Below are 12,977 nucleotides of genomic sequence, written 5' to 3' on the forward strand. Positions count from 1 at the left end.
CAGCCTCATCTCAGACCCTGGAAAAATCATGGAATCAATTCTGAAGCACTTAGAGGAGAGGAAAGTGATCAGGAACAGTCAGCATGGATTCACCAAGAGCAAGTCATGCCTGACTAACCTAATTGCCTTCTATGAGGAGATAGATCTGTGGATGAAGGGAAAGCAGTGGATGTGTTATTCCTTGACTTTAGCAAAGCTTTTGATACGGTCTCCCACAGTATTCTTGCCAGCAAGTTAAAGAAGTATGGGCTGGATGAATGGACTATAAGGTGGATAGAAAGCTGGCTCAATGGGTAGTGATCAAGTGGCGCGTCCCAAGGGTCAGTCCTGGGGCCGGTTTTGTTCAATAACTTCATTAATGATCTGGAGGACGGCGTGGACTGCACTCTCAGCAAGTTTGCAGATGACACTAAACTGGAACGAGTGGTAGATACACTGGAGGGTAGGGATAGGATACAGAGGGACCTAGACAAATTAGAGGATTGGGCCAAAAGAAACCTGATGAAGTTCAACAAGGACAAGTGCAAAGTCCTGCACTTAGGATGGAAGAATCCCATTCACTGTTACAGACTAGGGACCGAATGGCTAGGAAGCAGTTCTGCAGAAAAGGACTTGGGGGTTACAGTGGACAAGAAGCTGCATATGAGTCAACAGTGTGCCCTTGTTGCCAAGAAGGCTAACAGCATTTTGGGCTGTATAAGTAGGGGCATTGCCAGCATTTTGAGGGACATGATGATTCCCCTCTATTTGACATTGGGGAGGCCTCATCTGGAGTACTGTGTCCAGTTTTGGGCCCCACACTACAAGAAGGATGTGGAGAAATTGGAAAGAGTCCAGCGGAGGGCAACAAAAATGATTAGGGGGCTGGAGCACATGACTGATGAGGAGAGGCTGAGGGAACTGGGATTGTTTAGTCTGCAGAAGAATGAGGAGGGATTTGATAGCTGCTTTCAACTACCTGAGAGATGGATCTAGACTGTTCTCAGTGGTACCTGATGACAGAACAAGGAGTAATGGTCTCAAGTTGCAGTGGGGGAGGTTTAGGTTGGATATTAGGAAAAACTTTTTCACTCGGAGCGTGGTGAAGCACTGTAATGGGTTATCTAGGGAGGTGGTGGAATCTCCTTCCTTAGAGGTTTTTAAGGTCAGGCTTGACAAAGCTGATGAGGTTCAACAAGGGGCTGGCTGGGATGATTTAGTTGGGAATTGGTCCTGCTTTGAGCAGGGGGTTGGACTAGATGACCTCCTGAGGTCTCTTCCAACCCTGATATTCTATGATTCTATGATTCTATGGGTGTGTGCAGGAAGCTGAACTGTCTGTGGGCAGAGGGAGAGTCTATGCTGTTTCCCAGTAGCTCTCTCCTCTCTGTATTCTAAACTGAATGGTAGATAAGCAACAACTAACACAAGCTTCCCAGTATAATAGTGCTTAGGAGGTATTTGCTCTTTGTTCTCAGATCATTGTAAGGCCAAACCTCATCACACGCCTTGGGTGGGAGGGGCTGGGAAGCAAGCAAGATTAATCCCATAATCACTGTAATTCCCAGTCACAAAAGTGAGTACGAACATTCAGGGCTGGCTCTAGGTTTTTTGCCACCCCAAGCAAAAAAAATTTTGGCTACCCCCCACCCCAGCCCTGGGCTCCCCTCACACCTTCCTGCTGCCCCAGCCCTGGGCTCTCCGCCCAGTTTTGGGCCCCCCTCCCACCCGTATCCCCCTGCCGCCCCAGCCCCTATCCTAAGACTGTCCTACATAAATGAGGAATAGTTGAGGTGCTTTTATTATTCTTTTGTTCCACTTTGTTTCTATGGGGAATTTGCCAATGCAATATCACTGTCTTCCTTTTAAACAAATAAAACTTTAAAAAAAGGCAATGGCTGTTGAAAATAGCAATTCCAGTCCTAATAACCACTGGGAAGCATTTCTTGCTCAATTTTATCCTACTTTTTCTACAGCAAGTTACAGTGGATCAGTATATTTGATTTGGGAGAAATGAAGTAACAGCTGCCCAAATTGAGCTTGAGCACTCCTGAATTTTGAGGGTTTTCAAATCCGGAAGGCTGGTGCTAGATTCCCTTTCAGAATACTAGCTAAATCTGGAAAGGAAAAGTCAATTTCTGCTTCCATGGCTCAGAAGTGGAAATCCTCCTGCGTGCCTGGTACTGTATCTAAAGCTGCCCAGGTCCAGTAGAGCCTCCCCCCCTTACTTTTCATTTTAAATTCTAGTGGGATCCACGTACCTCCCTTGCTAGGCTTCAGATAGAGAGAGGCTCTGTCCATTTAGTCCACCCAATTCTTTCTTTGGGGGCTGCAAGGTGAGGTCACAACAGTATCCCTAATCCAGTCTGGGGATGTCTTCTGAAGGGGATATCTGGGCCAAAGTCTTCTACTCCTTGGGCATACTTGCTCCCCATTCTAAGGTTACCTATCATACGTCCATATTTTCACGGACATATCCAGCTTTTTGGGTTTTAAATAGTCGTCCGGGAGGAATTTGTAAAACTCTCAAAAAGTCCAGGATTTCCCTTGCAATCCAGAGCGCGGCGTGGCTGACAGGGCGGCCCAGCCGGATCCCCTCCTCTACTCCCCCCCCTCCTCCCCTGCAGCCTCAGCATGCCACGCTCAGCACGCCCGTCTTGGGGGACGGGGCTGCGCCTCTGCAGGGGAGGTAAGGGGGCCTGGGCGGTTTGGAGAAGGGGCATGGGATCCCGTGAGGCAGTCAAGGGACAGGGAGCAGGGGGGTTGGATGGGTCGGGGGGGACCTGTCAGGGGGTGGGGGTGTGGAGAGGGTCGGGGCAGTCAGGGTGCGGGGGGAGTTGGATGGGGTGGAGATTCAGGGGGACAGTCAGGGGCAGGAAGTGGGGGGGGGGTTAGATGGATCAAGGGTTCTGGGGAGGGGGCAATCAGGGGACAGGCAGTGGTTGGATAGGCGTGGGAGTCCCAGTGGTCTGTCGGGGGCAGGGGTGTGGATAGGAGTCGGGGCAGTCAGGGGACAGGTAGGGGGTGGAGTTCTAGGGGGGCAGTTAGGATGGGGGGGTCTCAGGAGGGGGCAGTCAGGGACAAGGAGAAGGGAGGCTTAGATAGGGGGTGATGTCCCAGGGGGCGGTTAGGGGTCCCGGGGAGGGGGCGATCACGGGACAAGGAGCAGGGGGCTTGGAAGGGTTCTGTGGGCGGCAGTCAGGGGGCGGGAAGCGGGAGGGAGTGGATAGGGGCGGGGCTACCCCCATGGAGTGTCCTCTTTTTTGAATGTTAAAATATGGTTACCCTACCATTCACAGTGCCACCCAGTTCTAGCAGTGAGCTCTCCATTCACAGCAAGCTGCAGTATAAGGTCTCAGCAACCTCACTCTCTCCCCCTCCCTTTCCTGTTGATAGCTGCCAACGGAATGCTGGGAAATGTAGTTCTTTCCCTGCTCCAGGGCTGGCTCTATAGGCAGGGAGCTAACAAAGGAACTTAAGCTCCCAGGGCCCCCTGTTGGTTCTCAGCTCCTATGCTGGATCCCACCCGCCCCTGCAAATGTGCCACCCCAAGCACCTGCTTGCTTTGCTGGTGCCTAGAGCCAGCCCTGTGAACAGCAACCAAAGTGAGCGGGAATGTTTAGTAACCAGGCCCTGGCTTCAAAATGCAATTACAGGATCTAGTCCAATTGGGACAACTCCTTGGCGTTTCCTTTCATATGTTATTCTGTCCTCCCGGCTGCCGGACTGTCTCATGTGTATAACTCCACTCTTTATAGCATCCTTTCACTTGAATCAGGCTGTGACTGAGTTCCAAGGCTACAAACCTGAGCACTCATTATTTTTGTTATAGAAACTGAGTCCAAACTGTTCATGAAATAGCCATTTCTGTCAAAACCCCATAGGCTGGATCTGCGTCAGTGACTTACAGAACAAAGCAGAGGTCCCCAAACTGTGGGGTAGCATGGAGGAACATCTGGGAGGGTGTGGTGGGGCCCAGGCCAGCCCCCATAGGTGGTGAGGAGGGAGCACCACCCAGCCCCTCCCTGCCCACAGCTGCATCCCCTTCCCCAGCCTCGGTGCAGCTCTGCACCCGGCCGGAGCTCCACTCCCGGCTCCTGCCAGCTCCCAGCCTCAGCTGCTGGCTGCGGCATTGTTCCCGGTCTGGGGCCAAGGCCAGCAGTGGAGCTGCACCTGGCCACAGGCCCAGATGCCAGCCCCCACTGCAGCCCAGCTGCAGCTCCACTCCCGCTCCTGGCTGTGGCCCTGCTTTCGGCACTTCTGCTGGTGCCGGTGAGTGCTCGACCCGCCCCTGCGCCGCCCCGATTCCAACCCCTTCTCCAAATCCGCGCCCCGTTCCCGTCTCTTCCCCGCCTTCTCCCCTGAGCACCCTGCGTTCCCACTCCTCTCCCCTTCCTCCAAGAGCTTGTTATGCCATGAAACAGCTGTTTTGCAGTGGCAAGTGCTGGGAGGAGAAGCGTGGATGCAGCGTGCTCAGGGGAGGAGCAGGGAACTTGGCGAATTTTTCCCCTATGGCTCCCAGCACCAGACTCATCCCCAGTTGAGGCCCCAGCCTTGGCCTCCTTAACCCTTTCCCTGTCTTCCCCCCTCTCCCCCCACCTGGAGCCACATCCCCACTCCTAGCCCCAGGGAGGAGGGGTGTGGACATGGGTAAGGGGGGCGCGACTCTCCAATGTTTGGGGACCGCTGGGATAAAGGCTCATTAGCACATCACCAACCATCTGAGAGAGGAATAAAGAGGGACGTTTTAACACCCCGTCAATACATGGTTCCTCCTAGGAGCATGGCTACACTCGCAGATGTAAAGCACTGGGAGTTAAATCAGCCTTCGGAGACCGCAGCAGGGAAAATGCTGCGCTGTGTTTACACACTCAGCTGGAAGCACACTGGTGTGGCCACATTAGCAGCTCTTGCAACATGCATATTGGTAGCTATCCCAGCGTGCAAGTGGCTGCAATGTGCTTTTCAAATGTGGGGATGGGGGGTGGAGTGTGACAGGGAGTGTGTTGTGTGTATGTGGGGGAAGAGTGAGTTTTTCGGGTGCTGAGAGTGTGTCAGCATGCTGTCTTGTAAGTTCAGACAGCAGCAGACCCGCCTCCCCCCCACACTCACTCAAAGCAAGCAGCATTCCTCAGTAATGGTTGCTTTGTCCCGGAGCAGATAAGCATACCGGATGTCAGAAACAGAGCTTTGAAAGGGCATATCTGCATTCCTACAACCAAGTTCAAAACAATGACAAGAGTGGCCACTGGACTTAAGGGGATTATGGGACGTTTCCGTAGGTCAATCAGGGCGCAGTAACGGAACACCTCGTTCCCACTGACGCTCGGGCGTTTCAGCCAAGGCACAGAAGGCACTATGCTTCTTGTGGAGCTGGATTACCGGAAGCACTACAGCTGCAGAGTCCAGGCGCTCTAAGTGCCTTGCTAGTGTGGACGGCTCAGGAGTTAGAGTGCATTAACGCAGCCCCGGGCGCCCTAACTCGCAAGTGTAGCCAAGCCCTAAGTCACATTTCGAGGCCGTACCTCCACTGTCTTGGTTCCAGACCTTCACCATGCAGTCATGTGATGAAGTGGCAACGACTGGGGTCAGACCCAGACTCTTGGGAAGGAAGACACAGGATGCTGTGGTTTGGAAATGCCCCTTGAACTCACGCACGCGGCTTCTTGTCTGCCTTAGGTCCCACAGCTGCAAAGGAACAGACACAAAGAGCTCAACTCGAAGGCCATTTCACCAATTTGTTACTATTCCTTCACCATGCTCGGCTGCTTTACAAAGAAAAAACAATCATTACATCTCCCAGGTACCTCCTTGCTGTCCTCACTCAGCACCTGCCACCACGCTGATATGGCCATGTATCTCGAGCCTGAGACAAACATACCCACAGGGCTTACACGAGTGTTCCAGCTTGGTGCTCCATTCCCCTCATCTCCCCATTGAATTGCTGGCAGATAGCTTGCTGCCAGTCTTAACTCCTTCACACATCTGTTCTGTGTTTGCTCTCCAGCCTTTATCTTCCACTCCTCCCCGCAGCGGATGTGGGATGGCGTATGCCACATTCCTAGAGCAGCAGGGGTACAGCCATGCAATCACCAGGGCAGTTGTGGGACCCAGCCCCATGCAGGTTTATTTTAAATGCAGAGTCAAACTCCAGACTGACCGAACACAATAGGAATTTTGCTACTGGCTTTGGGAGGGATCAGCATTTGGTCCTATAACTCCCCTGAAAGAGTCAAAACCCAGTGGGATGATTTTTCATTAGTACGCATTTCAAAAGGCGTAATTCCCTGTGGTGAGAAGAACACCTCAACAGCCCAGCACTGTGGCATTTAATTTCAGAAAGGGGAACTATGCAAAAATGAGGGGGTTAGTTAAACAGAAACAGAAGGTGCATGGACACTTTTCAAAGACACCATAATAGAAGCTCAACTTAAATGTATACCCCCAAATTAAAAAACCCAGTAAAAGAACTAAAAAAGAGCCACCGTGACTTAACAACCATGTAAAAGAAGCAGTGAGAGATAAAAAGGCATCTTTTAAAAAGTGGAAGTCAAATCCTAGTGAGGCATATAGAAAGGACCGTAAACACTGCCAAATTAAGGGTAAAAATATAATAAGAAAAGCCAAAAAGGAGTTTGAAGAACAGTTAGCCAAAAACTCAAAAACTTCCTTTTATTTGTTTTAAACCTGCTGCTCATTAATTTCATTTGGTGGCCCCTAGTTCTTATATTATGGGAACAAGTAAATAACTTTTCCTTATTCACTTTCTCCACACCACTCATGATTTTAAATACCTCTATCATATCCCCCCTTAGTCTCCTCTTTTCCAAGCTGAAAAGTCCTAGCCTCTTTAATCTCTCCTCATATGGGACCCGTTCCAAACCCCTAATCATTTTAATTGCCCTTCACTGAACCTTTTCTAATGCCAGTATATCTTTTTTGAGATGAGACCACATCTGTACGCAGTATTCAAGATGTGGGCGCACCATAGAGTTAAATAAGGGCAATAGGATATTCTCTGTCTTATTTTCTATCCCTTTTTAAATGATTCCTAACATCCTGTTTGCTTTTTTGACTGCTGCTGCACACTGCATTGATGTCTTCAGAGAACGATCCACGATGACTCCAAGATCTTTTTCCTGATTAGTTGTAGCTAAATTAGCCCTCATCGTATTGTATGTACAGTTGGGGTTATTTTTTCCAATGTGCATTACTTTACATTCAGACTCATTAAATTTCATTTGCCATTTTGTTGCCCAATCACTTAGTTTTGTGAGATCATTTTGAAGTTCTTCGCAGTCTGCTTCGGTCTTAACTATCTTGAGCAGTTTAGTATCATCTGCAAACTTTGCCACCTCATTGTTTACCCCTTTCTCCAGATCATTTATGAATAAGTTGAATAGGATTGGTCCTAGGACTGACCCTTGGGAACACCACTAGTTACCACTCTCCATCCTGAAAATTTACCATTAATTCCTACCCTTTGTTCCCTGTCTTAACCAGTTCTCAATCCATGAAAGGATCTTCCCTCTTATCCCATGACAACTTCATTTACATAAGATCCTTTGGTGAGGGACAGGTAATACCAAGGCTAAAGCCAGTCCAGCGCACAGGCTTCACTTCCTGGCAGGATTGCTCTCAGAGCACCAAGGTGAACCCGCTAAGCCCTGCTGCCCGCAAGACAGGTTACCGTCTATAGGTATCAATTTCTGGAGAGGTCTAGAACAAGCAGCAATTTGCTGCCCAGCCAGAAAACTCACTGTGGCTTCGCAGCCCTCCCCACCAAAGCCATTGCTGCTGCTGATGCAGTACCGGCCATCCTGGCTTACATCACAGTAGGTCTGAATATACTGCTTTACCGGGAACCTATGGGCCACCTGCAGCTCCCGGCTGTCCCAGATCCTGGAAAGGAGGAAAAAAGAACAAGTGAGGGAGAGTTAATACAGTGATTGAACTCCTCGCAATGTCTGGCCAGTTACTGGGGCAGAATCTACAAAAGAGAATGCAAGCTGGCTATTTTGAAGCATGCTCATGACAATATGCACAACCCAATCTCTTCACACCTCCAGCCTGGGCCTATTCTCCTCTTATTTCAAGGATTACTGAGCTCCATGACTCAACCCCGTGTTCTGGCCCAGACCTGCCAATTCTCTAGTTCTTCATGGTGTTCCACATGTTCCACATGTTTCACAGAGCCCTCCATCCCTCGACTCAAGCTAGAGTCATTCCTCCCTTGACATCTAGCCTCCACGCCTGCAAGCTCCATGGGTTTAGCACAATGGGCCCAGTCTTGGTTGGGGGATTGAGGAGAAGCTACCGCAATACTCACGTTAAACAACAACACTTCCCCCTTCAACCCACAACGTGTTTTCAGCCCCATTCCCTTTGCCCCATCCATCTCCCACCCTGTAGCTTGGCTGCATGGGGATTTCCATCTTGGCCACTTTGAAATGCCGGTTTCTTTTCTTTGCTGGTGGCACCCTTTGCCTGGGAGAGAGCTGGGCAGCTCTGGACACTGCTCCTCTTATAGCTGGTCACCCTCCTGCTCTGCTGCATATCACACATTCTGTCTGCAAACTCACCAGCAATGGTAATAATATTGATCAGTGATGACAAAACCATGCCAAATACTAACGTAGGTTCTACCCAGTGGCAAGCAGTATTGCTCACAGGTGTCCTGATCATGCGCTACCCTGCCGTAGATCATACTCTCCACGAAATATGAGGTTAGCACAAGGTTTGCTTCTAGCAACAGAGCTTGGGAGACAACTTCACTAACCTACAAAGCCACTCCCTGCTGTGGTTTTTGCGGCAGACTCCAAACAATAACCTCTTTATTACCCCAATTCAAGCAGTAATGAAGTTCTCTATTGGCGTGTCTACTTCCCCACCAGGGTTAGAGACACCTGGCCTACCAAAAGATGGGTTGAGGAATGACAGATGCCACTGCCGCCCACCCAGTGAAGGATAAAGGCGCCCAACAGCCATAGTGTACTGGTCTGGGGATGCCCAGGCACTCATCCTGGACCCAAGTGAACAGCTCTGCAGTCCAAGGCCATTAGCAGCCCCCATCCCACCAACAGGCCTAATCACCAGCACTGTCCATGGGATGGTTTTACAAAGCTCTGGGACTCCTCACCCATGTTCTCCTGAATACACAAAGTCTCACCTCTGCAGGTGGTCCCCACCGCTAGGCTTTACCTGATTGTTTTATCCTCTGACGTCTGGATGACATACGGCTCTGCAGGAACCCAGCACAGGTGTGTTACCTGCCGAAGGGAAAGAAGTACCAGAATCCTGTCCACCTAACAAAGCCCAAACTGACCCCTGCCCACACATAGTGTCACTAGAGGAGGTTTTGGAATTAATTGATAAACTCAACATAAACAAGTCACCGGGACCAGATGGCATTCACCCAAGAGTTCTGAAAGAACTCAAATGTGAAGTTGCGGAACTATTAACTAAGGTTTGTATCCTGCCCTTTAAATAGGCTTCTGTACCCAATGACTGGAAGTTAGCTAATGTAACACCAATATTTTAAAAAGGGCTCTAGAGGTGATCCCGGCAATTACAGACCGGTAAGTCTAACGTTGGTACTGGGCAAATTAGTCGAAACAATAGTTAAGAATAAAATTGTCAGACACAAAGAAAAACATAAACTGTTGAGCAATAGTCAACATGGTTTCTGTAAAGGGAAATCATGTCTTTCTAATCTAATAGAGATCTTTGAACGGGTCAACAAACATGTCGACAAGGGGGATCCACTGGACATAGTGTACTTAGATTTCCAGAAAGCCTTTGACAAGGTCCCTCACCAGAGGCTCTTACGTAAATTAAGCTGTCATAGAGTAGAAGGGAAGGTCCATTCATGGATTGAGAACTGGTTAAAAGACAGGGAACAAAGGGTAGGAATTAATGGTAAATTCTCAGACTGGAGAGAGGTAACTAGTGGTGTTCCCCAAGGGTCAGTCCTAGGACCAATCCTATTCAATTTATTCATAAATATTCAACTTATTCATAAATGATCTGGAGAAAGGGGTAAACAGTGAGGTGGCAAAGTTTGCAGATGATACTAAACTGCTCAAGATAGTTAAGACCAAAGCAGACTGTGAAGAACTTCAAAAAGATCTCACAAAACTAAGTGACTGGGCAACAAAATGGCAAATGAAATTTAATGTGGATAAATGTAAAGTAATGCACATTGGAAAAAATAACCCCAACTATACATACAATATGATGGGGGCTAATTTAGCTACAATGAGTCAGGAAAAAGATCTTGGAGTCATCGTGGATAGTTCTCTGAAGATGTCCACGCAGTGTGCAGGGGCGATCAAAAAAGCAAACAGGATGTTAGGAATCATTAAAAAGGGGATAGAGAATAAGACTGAGAATATATTATTGCCCTTATATAAATCCATGGTACGCCCACATCTCGAATACTGCATACAGATGTGGTCTCGTCTCAAAAAAGATATACTGGCACTAGAAAAGGTTCAGAAAAGGGCAACTAAAATGACTAGGGGTTTGGAGAGGGTCCCATATGAGGAAAGATTAAAGAGGCTAGGACTCTTCAGCTTGGAAAAGAGGAGACTAAGGGGGGATATGATAGAGGTATATATAATCATGAGTGATGTGGAGAAAGTGGATAAGGAAAAGTTATTTACTTATTCCCATAATACAAGAACTAGGGGTCACCAAATGAAATTAATAGGCAGCAGGTTTAAAACAAATAAAAGGAAGTTCTTCTTCACGCAGCGCACAGTCAACTTGTGGAACTCCTTACCTGAGGAGGTTGTGAAGGCTAGGACTATAACAGCATTTAAAAGGGGACTGGATAAATTCATGGTGGCTAAGTCCATAAATGGCTATTAGCCAGGATGGGTAAGAATGGTGTCCCTAGCCTCTGTTTGTCAGAGGGTGGAGATGGATGGCAGGAGAGAGATCACTTGATCATTGCCTGTTAGGTTCACTCCCTCTGGGGCACCTGGCATTGGCCACTGTCGGTAGACAGGATACTGGGCTAGATGGACCCTTGGTATGACCTGGTACAGCCGTTCTTATGTTCTTATATACACTGCTCTTGGGGCCCAGCCATCCTCTGTCCCAAGCAGCCATCACTGGAGCCAGGAGGGCTGGATGGAGCTACCTCTGGATCCCATCAATGCTGCTCCCTTAGTAGCCAGTGTGTAATCTGAGGTGCAACGAAGGAGGAGAGGGGACTTGGTCAGTAGAATACCAGAGAGGCCTCGGGCTCTGTAGAGTTAAACTGCCCTACACAAAATCCCAATGGGACATTTCTATGGGTAATTGACATGTCCCTGTTCCCATTACATGGGCTACAAAATAGAGGGGTAAGAAACCCTCCTGTCTCAGGACATGAGACCACCTTTAAGGGAGTCAGAAAGAAGCTTCCCCATGGTCAGGTTACACCACATTGTTCTCTCCAGGGATTCCTGCCCCTCCCTCTCAAGTAGTTGGCGCTGCATGCTGTCAATGACAAGAGATGGGGCTAGCCCATCATTGAGTCTGACCCAGTCTGGCCACTTCTGCGCTGCGGAGTGGGAAGTGGGAGTTCAGAGTTCTAGTCCTGACTCATTTCAACTCTCTGCCTTTGGGCAAGTCACCTGGAGCCTGATTTCACGATGGGCTAAGGGATGGACCTAACCCTTCAGTGCCCCAGTCTGCCCAGCAGTAACACAGGGACAGGCAGTACCGGGTTTACCATGGTGCCAGGCCCCAAGTCAGAAGAGGTGCCGGGCAGCCCAATCCCCCAGCTGGCTGAGATGGCCAGGAAAGCTGCCCCCGTCCTGCTCCGCCCCTTGCTCTCCAAGCCCTCTCCCCTGAGCTACGCGCCCTGGGAGACAGCAGCAGGGATTCGGCGCGCCCAGCCACAGAAGCAGAGCGGAGCATGCTGGGGCCGGGTCACTCCACTTCCTGCTGCCCCGTGAGTGCGGGGTCGGGCCCGCCCTCCAAATCATCGGGCAGCAGGAAGTGGAGTGACCCGGCCCCAACCCGCTCCGCTCCACCAGGGAGTGCTGGGGGGCGGTTTCCTGCCTGACCCCCAAGCCTGGGGAAATGCAGCAGTGGGGAAGGAGCATGGGATGGGGAAGAGAAGGGGATGGGGGAATCTGGGGCCCAGCATGCTGCATCCCCTTGGCAGAAGCTGGGGCTTCCCTGTTAAGTAGGCCCATTGAACCCTCACCCTGATGAGCCCCACCTCCCCTGCACCTGTACCAACCTGATGAGCCCCCCCAGACACCCTCCCCACTGAGCCTCAACCACCTGCACCCCCACCCAAATGAACTCCACCTCCCCTGCACCTAGACCCCCCGCCTGCTGAGCCCCAAACACTGTCACCTGGATCCCCTGCAGAGTCCCATTGCCCCTGCACCTGGAACCCCGCAATGAGCTTCTGTGCATCCAGATCTCCCACTGAGCCACCCGCACCCAGATTGCCCCCCCAGAGAACTCTCTTATCCCCACCTGGATCCCCCCACACTATGTCCCCCTGCACTGGGATCCTGCTGCCGGGCTGAGCCTGCTCACCCACACCTGGTACACCTGACACATGGGGGCAGGGGCCCAGGGTGTTTCTGGGGCAGGCCTGGCCTGTCATGGTCAGGTGCAGCCTCACTGCTGAGTCCCTATCCCGGGGTGAGGTGGGGTGGGGGGAGGCTGCATGATAATCTCCCACCTCCATGCAACCAGTGGCCCCTGCTCCCCACTGCCATGTTGGAGCCTCCACATTTATTTATTGACAAATAAAATTTGCAGAATTTTAAAATACCATGCGTAGAATTTTAAATTTTTTTGGTGCAGAATCCCCTCAGGAATATGGGGTACTATGCAGCTGTGATGGTGGGACTATGAGGAGGTGGTGGGCAGTGGGGAGGTCTATGGGCAAGGGGCGCAGGGCAAGCGGTGTGGCGTGCAGGGTGCTGTGCAGTTGTGGTGGGAGGCCAGCGGGGGAGGTCTCCAGGAGGGGGGAGGGCTGGTCA

At 50.4% G+C, this 12,977-nt stretch overlaps 1 protein-coding gene across 2 annotated transcripts in view; it reads right to left on the bottom strand.

Moving 5' to 3' along the window:
* Positions 1–12,977, bottom strand: part of WDR31 (WD repeat domain 31) — a 44,667-nt gene that overhangs the window by 13,274 nt on the left and 18,416 nt on the right. For both annotated transcript variants that reach the window (XM_044992287.1, XM_044992289.1), the window contains exons 7-9: positions 9,181–9,248; positions 7,740–7,881; positions 5,505–5,667 (exon numbers count right to left, since the gene is read on the bottom strand). In XM_044992287.1, the coding sequence (XP_044848222.1) occupies positions 5,505–5,667; positions 7,740–7,881; positions 9,181–9,248 (373 nt within the window). The remainder of the gene's footprint in view (positions 1–5,504; positions 5,668–7,739; positions 7,882–9,180; positions 9,249–12,977) is intronic.

Source organism: Mauremys mutica, chromosome 18 (assembly GCF_020497125.1).
Source record: "Mauremys mutica isolate MM-2020 ecotype Southern chromosome 18, ASM2049712v1, whole genome shotgun sequence".
Lineage (NCBI taxonomy): Eukaryota > Metazoa > Chordata > Testudines > Geoemydidae > Mauremys > Mauremys mutica.